The 12,912-nt window shown below is 38.8% G+C and overlaps 1 protein-coding gene across 2 annotated transcripts in view; it reads right to left on the bottom strand.

The window, feature by feature from the left end:
* Stxbp3 (syntaxin binding protein 3) overlaps positions 1–12,912 on the bottom strand; it is a 55,105-nt gene that overhangs the window by 41,717 nt on the left and 476 nt on the right. Inside the window, exons 2-3 of one of the 2 annotated variants that reach the window (XM_005388834.2) lie at positions 2,869–2,918; positions 2,206–2,287 (exon numbers count right to left, since the gene is read on the bottom strand). In XM_005388834.2, the coding sequence (XP_005388891.1) occupies positions 2,206–2,287; positions 2,869–2,918 (132 nt within the window). Of the gene's footprint in view, positions 1–2,205; positions 2,288–2,731; positions 2,811–2,868; positions 2,919–12,912 lie in introns of those variants that run through there. The other variant, XM_013516538.1, reaches the window with a different exon arrangement.

Raw genomic sequence — 12,912 nt, 5'->3', positions numbered from 1 at the left:
AAAAAAAAAAAAAAAAAAAAAAAAAAAGAAGAAAAAGAATTACATTAAAAGACACACTGCCATTTTAATCCCTCTCAAAATACTCCTGCCACCACCACTTCAGGCACAGTTATCCCCCTGTTCTTATGACTTTTTCAGGCAGTTTTAGGGAAGCCTTCCTTTGTGAGTCTCTGGTTATGCTGTCAGGTTGCCTCAATGTCCTGAACTGATTCAAAATGTTTGCCTTTCCTGGTCACTTTTGAATTTGGGGAAGAGCCGGAAGACACTAGAACCAGTAAGTAAGGCAGATGGGACACACCACAGTGTTACAAGGCTGACCTTCTGCTGGCCGGCACTCAGTGGCAGCCTTCCTTGAATTTTTTATTGAATCTTATAAAAACACCCATGAAAGGGAATGTCTAAAACTGCTTCAGAAAGTGGCAGGAAGCGGGTAAGTGCGTTCAAAATGTGTGCAGGGGATATTCTGAGAGGGATTAATGGCAATGTACCTCTTACTGCAATAAATATTTTAAAATTTAAATATTTACTCTATTTTTCAATTATATCTCATAGTAGTAGAAAAACAATGCTCTAATCTTCCAATTTCTAGTTGAGAGCTTTTTTCACTGAGAGTTATAAAGACCATGAATTGAATACGTAGTAGAGGTTATTTTATTTATAAATATCATGTGGTCAGACTTTCTGGAGAATACTGGATGTCCTTCTGAATCTCATAAGTTAGGAGTGACAGAGGGTATATATATCACACTAGGATCCAAAATATTAAAGGGTTATATTTCCTTTTGAGTCTGTTTCCTCAGTGCAAATAGGAGTATTTAACATCCGTCTTTCTAGGGTTGTTATGGAGAACAAATTTAAATAAATGAGTTAATAGATGATTAAGTTAATAACATGATTATGAATAAGATATTTTCCTCAAAAAGTGATACAGGTTAATGTCTCAGTGCAACTAACTTCTTGTGGCACCACCATTTTTTTTCAGAACTGTATTTTAATTTTCATACTAGAAGTGATCTAAACTTGTAACTAATTGTCTCACTTCTAGGTAATACAGAAATTTATGAGATCAGCATTACATATTTTTAAATATGTACAAATGTTGCTTTTAAGACATCTTAATATCCATTTAAAAGCAACACAGGAAAACCACAATGGCGGGGAGTTTGACCATAAGTTGTAGAGCACTTGCCTAGAAGAGACCCTAGATTTGATCCCCAGAACCATCCGCATGCACACACACACACACACACACACACACACACACACAGGCACACACAAGAAAAAAAAGGAGCCACAAACATCAATCAAAACACTGAGATGAAGCATCAATATACTAAACTCTTAATGTCAATGTAATAATAAAAAATTAAAGAAGAACCCCAACAAAACAATAGACTCAGTCTTGGATAGGGACCCTTAATTAAATGTCTCAGCTTGGCAAGAATCTGACTGGGGATAACTTGTGAGAAAAAAATGTCAAATCTAAGTGTTATAACTAGAGCTATAAGAAAAAAAACCTCAGAAACACAACTGTTATGGTTTATATCTGCACGTCTCCCTAAAGCCTCCTGGGATCACGGGCGGGGCTTTGGAGGTGACTGTGCCATGGGGCGCCGCTCGCTGGCGGGTCAGTCCACTGACAGGTTTACAGGTAAATGTGATGCTAGGACGTCGCACACGGTCAGAGGAGGCGGGCCACTGGGGGTGACCTAGAAGAGTATCTCACCCACCCTTCTTCTTCCCTTGATTCCCTCTGCTTCCTGACTGCCACACCCCTCTGCCATGCCCTCCTGCCTTCGAGTTAGCCCATTATGCACTAAAATATGACCCCAAAATAAACGTCTTCTCCCTCAAGTTGTGGGCAACAAGTATTGCATCTCAGTGACAAGAAAAGTACCTGCAACAGCAACTACTACCTAAATTTTTTGTTTGTTTGTTTGTCTGGTTCTGAGACAAGGTCTTGCTATGTACTTAAGGTTGGCTTTGAAGGTCTTGCTATGTACTTTAAGGTCTTGCTATGCACTTTTAAGGTTGGCTCACTATGTAGCCCAGGCTGGCCTCGAACTCTTGGTGATCCTCCTGCCTCAGCCTCCTAACTGATGGGAGTACAGGCAGGCATCATCATGCCTGGCAATTTCTTAATATTTCAAAAACCTTCCAGGTTGGAATAAAAAAGTATTCATGAGACAAATTAGTAACACTTACCAGTGATTCCCTCTTCTAGAAGATCTGTCATTTTGCAACATGATGCCAAAAGCTTAGTAGTAAATTCATCTAAAAGCATGATCTTAAAATAAATACAAATAAAGACACAGTATAAGCATGGAATTGTCAGGAATATATAAAATACAGAATATGAGCCCTTAAATCTACTCAAATTTCTAGCTCTTTTGTAACATGAAACTAAAATATCAAGACAGTAGGTGAGATGATATCCACTCATCTTTATCCTTCATGATCTAGACATTTATTTTTCTCAACAGACACATATGGTATTATAGCTAAGCCAATAGAAAATAGCAAATTTCTATTACGAATTAGAGGTTGTCCATTTAAAATACACCTTAGGTTTAACATCAAATTTTCTTAAAATTATAAATCACCACTTACAGAATTATTGGCTCAAGCACTTTGCACTTGCTATTTACAACTATCACAGGAGATATTACTATCCCTATTTAGGGATTTACAGACAAGGAAACAGAGGTAGAGAAAAGATCGTGAAACTTGCCAAAGAAGCTACGACTACCAAATGGTGAACTTAGGCTCTGAAGGTGAACAGCGTGCTTCCAGACTGTACACCCTTACAGAAATATCCCAACGACAATGTACTGAACTCAACGGAAGAGCAACATATGCAGATTCTACCTTCCACTCGCCTTCTTTCTTGCAGTCATCAAACACTGTTGTTTTTATCTCTGTTTAAAAAGAAAAGAAATTATTTAGGACTCTCAATCAACATAAATATAGTAAGTACTCAGACGGTTCACAGTGGCTGAGGAAAATTCCAATTTGAACACTGGTTAAATTACACGAAAATATATGTATCTACTAAGCCCTGAGTAAAAAATCAATCTTTAACACCTAACCTGCCCAGCACACTGTAATTTTTTGTATTTTTTTATTGGTACATGTTGCAGCCCACAATGACATTAATTGTGGGGGGTTAGTACATGTACATGACATTACTTATATTTTTAAACTTTGAGGTAAGACTACCACAGAAAAGGGCTAATCTATTTAAGTGTATGAACACATACTGAAAAATATTTGTGAAGGTATGATCTGATCTGTTTTTTCCTACTTCACTTAAATACTCAATACACAAGATGAAAACAAAAAGACAAGAGTTAAAGACATCATACCACTGTGACGTATATGTGTATAGCAACACAATTAACAATAGCTAAATCTTGGAAGCAGCCTACAACAGATGAATGGATAAACCAAATGTGGTATTTATAGACAGTGGAATACTACTGTGTCATAAAGAAGGATAAACTTGAGTCATTTGTACAAAAATGGATGCACCCCGAGACTTATCGCAGTACTACATGAAGTAAATCAGGCACACAACTTAAGTAATGCATGGTTTCTCTTTTTGAGAAACCCAACATATAAATAAACTTCAAAGTAAAAGATAGACAGTAGAAAAAAAAAAGAGGAGAAAAGTTATTATAATCCAGCATCAACAATGTATCTAAAAGTGCACCTTGCCAGGTGTGCTGGCACACGCCTATAATCCTAGCACTCAGGAAGCTGAGACAGGAGGCTTGCCATGAGTTTGAGGCCAGCCGGGACTGCAAAGCAAGACCTGATCTCAAAACACCAAAAACACCAAGAAAAAGTGTACCTTACTTTAGTATAATTGTCTTATGTATCGCAATTTTTGGCCTGCTAGTCTAGCTGTCAATCTGTACACATGATAATTAACTTCATAAAGCCTTATAAAATAAATTAATGAATCTGATGCTAGCAAAAAAATTTTTAAGGTGGGGGAAAAAAAGAATTGAGATGTTATGTACATGTACCAATTCCCTACAATGAATGTAATCATTATGTACTACAAACATGTACTAGTAAAAATTTTAAAAAAAATTTAAATATAATTTTTTTTTAAAAATCCTGGGAAGCTCCTTAACTAGCTCAATGTTATACTGCATTTGATAAATCTGCATATTTTATCCTGATTTATTACATTATGCTTCTTTTTACTTTATTTTCTGGGGGTTTTTGTTTTGTTGTTTTGTTTTTTGAGACAGTATCTCACTATGCAGGCCAAGCTGGCCTCAAACTCACTATGTAGTCTACACTGGCCTTGAACTTGCGGTGATCCTCCTGCCTCAGACTCCCCAGCACTGGGATTACAGGTGTGGGCCAGCACACTGTCTATAATATTCTGCTTCTTCATATACATTACTGCATTAGGATACAAATATTCAGTCTTGATTTATAATCAATAAATATTAATGTCCTTTGTAATGATTTCCAAAATTAAATATTTAAATTATTTCAAAATTAAACAGTGGACTAGTGATTAACAAAATCTTTCTGTTATGTATTGAAGAATACATGTAGGGCCAAGTATGATGGTGCATGCCTGTAGTCCCAGCACTCTGGGAGGCTGAGGCAGGAAAATTCAAAATTTAAGTGCAGCAACTTAGCAAGACCCTGTCTCAAAATAAGAAAAAAAAAAGAGCTGAGGATATAATTGAGTATGAATGCCTTGGGTTTAATCCTCAAGCACTGGGGTAGGGGAGAAACAGATGTAGCCAACATACACAAGTATCTGCTCTGCTTTATGAGATGATTTTGCACACTTAATATTTTATTAATGCTCAATTAATTTTGAAAATAATATAGTATATAATACATAAAATACAACTAAACTATAATTTATAGTAATTTCTCTTTCATTTATTCTTGTTAATGAGGCAGTTATGATTCATTTAAACTTTTCTATTTCTTAATTTCTTTTTTTTTTTTTTTTTTTGTCTTTTTGAGACAGGATCTCGCTGTGCAGTTCAAGTTAGCCTTGAGCTCACTTTGTAGCCCAGGCTGGTCTCGAACTCACAGTGATCCTCCTGCCTCAGCCTCCCAAGTGCTAGGATTACAGGTGTGCGCCACCACGCCCGGCCCCTTAATTTCTTTTTTGAGACTGGGTCTTGCAATGTAGTTCAGGCTGGTCTTGAACTCACTATGTAGCCCGGGCTGGCCTCAAGCTCCCGGCAGTCTTCTTCCCTCACCCTCCTGGGTGCTGGGATTACAGGTGTGGGCCACCACACCTGGCTTTCTATTTAAATTAACATTTTTGGGAAATTTACCATTATGTTTTTGACAATTTACCATTAAGTTTTGATAAAAAAAAAAAATGACAGTTGTTTTTTGTTTCTGTTTTTCAGCCAGGGTCTTCCTATGTAGTCCAAGAACTCACAATCCTTCCTGCCTCAGGCTCTGTTCTTCTAACAGAGGGTATAATTAATGAGGGTTACGTGGTATAATAAAAATTCTTAAAATCTTTTTGCCTAGCTCCTGACACAGAGCTCCTAAAACCCTTGCAATCTCCTAAGTGACAGTGTGTCTATGGTGCACTGATGACATGATTCTTGGAAAGAGGGCTCCCAGGTAGCTTCCAGGTGGAGGCTGGTCACTACAAAGGGAAGGGAAGAGGGACAGAGATGGAGTTCCGTCATCAGTGGCCAATGATTTAATCAGTCAGGCCAACATAATGAAACCTTTAGAAAAGCCCGTTAAGGGAGGATTTGGAGAGCTGCTGAGCTGGCGAATGCACTCCCATGCAGGCAGCACAGGGCATCTCCGGGGAGATGACAATCCCCTATGCTCTGGGCCATTCTGGACCTCACCTTACACATTTCCTCATCCGGATGTCCATTTGTATCTGTTACAATTCACTGGTTATAGTAAATACAGTGTTTTCTAGAGTTTTGTAAACCAGTCTAATAAATTATTGACTCTGTAAGGGAAGCGGGTTGTGGGAACCCAATTTTGCAGCCATGCCTGAGAAAAACATGAGTAACCTGATGACCTGAACCTGGTATTTGCTAATGGCTCATGAAGTGAGGGCAGCCCTGTGGGACTGAGACCAAAACTTGCTGAATCTGACACTAGTTGAGTAAGGCAAGGTAATGTCAGAGTTGAACTGAATTGCAAGATATCCCTGTTGAGGTCCCCAGAGTTGGGTACCTAACTGGTGGGTAAGAAGGGAAAAAAATGACATATTTGGTGCTGGAAGTTAAATGTCATTTAGTTACTAATACAAGGTTTTATGGTGGTTGGGAAGATACAAAAGTATGAAGAAATATTAGTTAAGATGGTTACAAATTGATTGCTAGGCAGATTATAATTTTCTAGGAGAAATATCATAAAAACTTGAAATATTTAACCATAATGTAATTCAACACACTAATTTCTAATACTCTACTGGGAAACATAAAAGATTTCTTCAGGCGAAGTTCAGAAATTGAAATATTACGCTGTTTCCTTCTCTATGCTAGCTTCATTCCTTGTATCTCAAAGAACCTAAAAATAATTTTGCTTGCTGTTATCAGGCTTATTTGTATTCTTAAGAAATGAATGCTAACAGAATTTGTGATGGAGCATATTGATAAGAAGTCCCTGAACAGACAAGCAGTCACCTCACTACAGTCTTCAAAACATTATAGTACATGCACTGTCTCAGCTGACAGAACCAGGCACAGGGGTTACTGAGCACTTCAGTGTGGCCACTCTCAACTGAGATGCCCTGAAGATAGAAGACTGGCTGGGTGTGGTGGCACGCACTGGGGAGGCTGAGGCAGGTGGATCACCTCAAGTTTGAGGCCAGTATGGGTTACACAGGGAATTTCAGGCCAACCTAAACTATGTAGTGAGATCCTGTCTCAAAAGAAAAAAAACAAAAAACATCCAGTTGCACGTTTAGCATTAACATATTTCATCACTATACTTAATACTTAATTTTAACAGTCATCTCATCCTTGCGCAGGGGCCATGCTAATCTTCCCTGTACCGTTCCAATTTTAGTACATGTGCTGCTGAAGCAAGCACAAGAGTCATTCCCCTTCAAAATAGGAACAAGAAAATCGCTTCCTTTATGGCATTAATAGTGTGCCCCAAATGCTGGCGACTGCTATTTGAAAAGGAGGGGAAGAAATCATCTTCAGTGGTTCTCCACTGCCTAGAATGTCCCAGCTGCTTAGCACAGCACTCAGGGACCTTCCTAACTGGCTCCAACCTACATTTTTGTCTATACCCCCAATCCCTAGCAATATCACTCTGTATTCAGCCGGGCGTGGTGGCACATGCCTGTAATCCCAACCCTCAGGAGGCTGAGGCAGGAGGACCGTTCCAAGTTTGGGCTACAAAGTGAGCTCAAGGCCAGCCTGAACTGCATAGTGAGACCCTGTCTCAAAAAGATAAAAACAAACAAACAAACAAATCACTCTGTACTCAATGGAAAGGAACTGTCTTCACCCCTCTTTTGCCTGGTTCCCTCTTTATAAATAGTCATACATTTTGTCACCTTCAGGGTGTGGCTCAGATGTCCTTCTGCTTGGTAAAATACTACTTTCAAGAGCCATCTTAAATGCTCTTCTGAGTCTTCCTTGCTCTACTCCCAGAGAGGAAATTCTTTTTTTTCTCTCTCTTTTCTACCATAAAACTTTTCATAGTGCTAACCCAGCATTTAGTACTTGTGCACCTGTCTCACCTTACTGTGAATTCCAGGAGGGCAAAGGATAGGATACTCAATAAACACTGACACAAGTGAATAAATGACTGTGTAAAACTCTAAAAATAAATTACTCAACAAGATAAATTTAAAAGGGGAAGTGACCAGAATGAAGACACAAAACAAAGATAACAGATTAAAACCGAAAGAAAAAAATGATTCTCTGTGCAAGCTTGTATTTTCAGAAAACTTGAAGAAGAATTTATTTAAAAACCTACAAGTGGTTGTCTCTGGAGAGAAAGGCTGGGAGGAGGATTATTCTCTTCCGTAATCAAAATCTGTTGCCACATCAAGGTTCTAGAAAGTAGCTTCAAGTGTTAATTACCGCTGGGTGCAGTAGCACAAGCCTGTAATTCTAGCACTCTGGAAGACTGAGGCAGGAGAACTACAAATTCAAGCCCAATCTAGGCAAGTTAGCAAAACCTTGTCTTGAAGTTTAAAAAAAAAAAAAAAATATATATATATATATATAAAAATAAATGTATGTCCTGAGGCTGTATCACAGAACAAAGGCCTTCTATTCAATCCTTAATACCACACATACACACACAAAATTACAACGATTTTGAATGAACAGGGAAAATACTGTTTCAACATTTAGTTATTTAAAAAAAAAAAAAAAAGACATATAGCTGGGCAAGGGGCACAAGCCTATAATCCTAGGGTCCTGAGGCTGAGGTAGGAAAATTCAAAGCCAGCCTGGGCAATGTGGGCAAACCCTGTCTCAAAATAAATTAAATAAAAAGGTTGAGGATGTAGCTCTGTGCTAGAGCACCTGCCTCTATGCATGAGGGTCTGTGTTCAATCCAGTACTGGGGTGGGGTGGGGCAAAAGGAAGACACAGAATGATAGATCGTAATAAAAGTAAGGATTTACATAAGGATCAGGAGGAAAAATGTGAAAAAAGGAAAAAGCTTGTAATTTAGTATGTAAAGAATGGGCTCAAATAAATATATTCTAGTTACTTTTATTTAAAATAATTTGTAATTTCCCTAGGTTTGTTTGTTTATTTAGTCTCTTTGAGACAGGGTCTCACTGTTCAAGCTGGTCTTGAACTTGCAACGATCCTTCTGCCTCAGCCTCGTGAGTGCTGGGATTATAGGTGTGCGCCACCATGCCTGGCTTTTATCGAGGTTTACATACTCTAAAAATTCCTTTAAAATACTCAACAAATACAAATTAGATAAATTAGACTACTAGCTATAGATAAAAGAAAATAAACTATGATCATGGGTAAGAAACAGAAATGCCATCAGTTCTTTGAATTTACTTTATGACTAATTACTGTTTTTTATCATGTTTGCTTTTCTAATAAACTTCATCAAATTTTATTTAGAATCTTTTATGTTATTTTTATTATCATTTCCCTATAATAAAAAGTGCCCGATTGCAATAGAAACCTTCATTAATTTTAAAATAGGCGAATTACTTTCATAAACAAATCTTGCGTTTCACACTCAAAATACTAAAGTGTTGTTTTTTAAAGAGGTTTTCCACGGAAACAAAACTTTGTAATTTGGGGGGAGGGGTTGGAGAAAGGGTAGAGACATGGGGGTAAAAAGCAAGGTGTATCATGCACAGGTACAAATTCTCTATGATGAATGTGATCAATACATATATCTAAAATGTACCAATAAAATCTAATTTAAAAAAAAACAAACAGGTTTTCAAGCCAGGTGTGGTGGCACATGGCTGTAATCCCAGCACTGGAGAGACTGAGGCAGGAGTTTGAGGCCAGCCTGGGCTACACAGGGAATCCATTAAAAAAAAAAAAAAGGTGTTGCGGGGGTTGTTCAGGTAGTCCCTAAAGGCTGATTCCTTCTTAGGTTCTAGGTCACAACTCAAATGTCACCTACTCAGGGAGACATATCCTAACCCACTTAGTGTAGCCTCTCTTTCCTCCTTATTGCTGAAATAACCATGCTTGTTTATTGTTTACATGTTAATTTTCTATTGCTCCTCACTTGAAGTTAAACTTGAAATAGGCAGGAACTTCTCTGTCTTCTACTACTGCATTCCTCTAGGAGTTCAATAATATTGAACAAATGGGGCCAGGCGTGGTGGCGCACGCCTGTAATCCCAGCGCTCCGGAGGCTGACACAGGAGGATCACTGCGAGTTCGAGGCCATCCCAGTTCGAGGCCAGCATGGGCTACAAAGTGAGCTCAAGCCCAGCCTGAACTGCAAGCAAGACCCTGTCTCAAAAAAACAAACAAATGGGGGTAGCAAGAAGTAGGAGAAAATTTAAAAATGAGTCAATTATTTTTAGAAAGCATTGTTACCCCTCACGTTCCCCTAGGGCACTGATGGTGAATCTTTTAGAGTCCCAAATTGCAACCAAAAACCTACTTATTTGCCACCACTGTCCTAAGGCCTGTCAGGAATTGAAAGCCTTGTAAGGTACAACAATGTACCTACCCTCAAGAAACCTATCAAGACAGGCAGTAGTGAGAAGTGCCATTCAAGGAGGGTAAATTAAATGCTACCGAAACCTAAGAGGCTAGGTAAAAATGAGAAGTCACTATGAAAGGGTTAATCCATTTAAGCTAAGATGTGAAGGTGGCTAAAACTGGGATAGGTGAAGAACAGAGAGAGTGAAGCATCTAGACAGAGGAATGGGTCATCATGGTAAATGAAGGCAAAAGATTCCAAGAAGAGTAAACAATGTGGACAAGATGGAAAAAAATCAAGATTATGCAGTAGATAAGAATAACAAGGAAGATTGGGGCTAGGTTATAGATCTTCAAAAGTAAACTGAAGGGGCTGGGGATTTAGCTCAGCGGCAAAAGCGCCTGCCTGGCAAGCGCAAGGTCGTGAGTTCGGTTCCTGGTACCGGAGAAAAACCAAACCAAAAAAAAAACAAAAGTAAACTGAAATTAACTCTAGACAATTAGAAGTCTCTGCAGATCCTTAAGCAGAAGAAACACATGATCACAGTGCGTACTTTTACAGGAAAATTATTCTGGCAAGTATTTGGCTGGAATGGGAAAAGGCAAGAGCTTGGAGGCTCACTTAGGAAGGTACGACAATACGCTGAACATATTAAAACAAGACGCTGCAGTAAGGTTCAAAGTGGGAAGCCACTGACAGGTCAAACACGAACTCTGCAGTCAAAAAAAAAGCTAGGTGTAATTCCTAGATCTCAATTAAATACCTGTTTTCAAAGTTTATTTTAATAGCATTGTCAAGATATAATTTGCGTACCATACAATTCACCCACTTAAAACTTACAATTCAACGGTTTCCATTATATTCATAAATTACCACAATCATTCTGAAAACAACTTCATTACTTCAAAAAGAAACACCATTCCTCCAATCTTCCCTCCAGAGGTAAGCATCCACTTAATCTCCTTTTTTGCTGATTTGTTTATTCTGGACATTTCATATAAATGCAATCATAGAATGTGGTCCTTTGTGGCTTCTACTACTTATAATGTTTTCAAGATTCAGTGATGTTATCAATATTTTGTTTCTTCTTATTGCTTTCATTCATTCATCAGTCCTTGCTCATTTTGAGCTATTTCTGCTTTTTGGTTATATGAATAATGTTATGCCAACAGCTTTATCAGTTTCAATTATCCGTGAAACAGAGATACTAATTCTCACACAGTTTAATGTACATAGAGTGGCACAGCGTAAATGTGCAAGAAATAGTACAGTAGCTCCATTCCCTCTACTTACCACACTTTCTGGGTAAACTAAAGGTTCTTAAATTAGTATCTTCACCTAACGGTACTGTATCTTCTACCCAGCAATACATCATTCTGTTATCTCAGGAGATTCCACATTTCTTTCAGATTCTTCCTATTTTCCTAAGAGAACTCGGAGGCTCCCTTTTCTCAATATCTATGTTTTACTCAATAGACGCTGAATTCCTATTATCTTGTCTTTTGGTTATGTTTCTACTTACACAAAGTTTCAAAGAACCATTTTACAAGCCTCTTTTTCTTTCCGTTGAGTCTGTCTCTGTCTTACACTCCATCTGGACAGGTGTTACCTCAAATCCACAGCACAAGGTAGGATTTTACTATCTGTCCACTCCCCCTCTTGCCTAGTTCCCATGCTATCAAGACTGTCATGGGGCTGGGGATTTAGCTCAGCGGCAAAGCGCCTGCCTGGCAAGTGCAAGGTCATGAGTTCGGTTCCCGGTACCAGAGAAAAACAAAAACAACAACAACAACAACAAAAAGACTGTCATTACTGTCAACCTTTTCTTCCCTCATAAACGCTGATGTAAAGCACCATGCTATCTTGGAAATTATTTACACAACCCAATTTGCTACCATTCTTCATACCAATGGATTTACATGCCACTACGATTTTAAACATCCCCAAACCATGGTAGGGGGGTAGTGGCCTATAATCCCAGCTACTGGGAAGGCTGAAGGACCACAAGTTCAAGGCCAGCCTAGAGAGACTGTACAGTGAGACGCTGTAAATAGGAAAACGTTTAGGAGAGGATGTAAGTTCTATGCTAATACTGTCATTAAAAAAGCCAACCATTTTAATCTTGAAAAACAAAATGTCGACCTTACAATTATTTTTAAAAGGATAATTCGATATTCTTCCTTATTTTTTCATCTATTTATACTATTTAGTGTCTGCTTTATGTTAGCCACTGTCCCAGTTACTAATCTGGATTTTTAATTTTATGCACAAGGACTGCGTAACTCTTGAACCGTGTTAACTCAACAATTTCTGTTCTTTGTTCAACAAGTTGGAGTAAGAAACACTAATGAGATGTTACTCCTCTTCTACTACTAGACCATAATTACTTTCAACACAGCGACGCCAGACAGTGTCGGTTCTTCCTGCCGGGCGGTTTCACTCCGTCCCTAATCTGCCAGGCCTAGGTCTGGAGAATTTTTATTAAAGTCGGGGATGATGCGGCAGATCATCACTACCCAGCAAGGAGGCAGGGAGCTGTCACGGCTACAGATCCGATCACTGAAACGGTCCCGTCTCAAGAACTTCTTAGCAAGCAGGCGTCTTAGGAATAATGGAGGGAGAGCCTGTCTAACCGTGAAGCTTTTTTTAAAAGGACACTGGAAAGACACTGGAAATCCTCCTCGAGACACGAGTGAGCAGCCTCTGCAGACGGAGCGCGCGGAGGCGGCGGCGCACGGACAGACACAAAGCGCGGCGGTGCCGCGTCGAGACGTC

This window comes from Chinchilla lanigera, unplaced genomic scaffold, assembly GCF_000276665.1.
Source record: "Chinchilla lanigera isolate Chin_1 unplaced genomic scaffold, ChiLan1.0 scaffold00034, whole genome shotgun sequence".
Taxonomy (NCBI): Eukaryota; Metazoa; Chordata; class Mammalia; order Rodentia; family Chinchillidae; genus Chinchilla; species Chinchilla lanigera.
The sequence above is the reverse complement of the archived record's forward strand: the minus strand, read 5'-3'. Positions and strand labels throughout refer to the sequence as shown.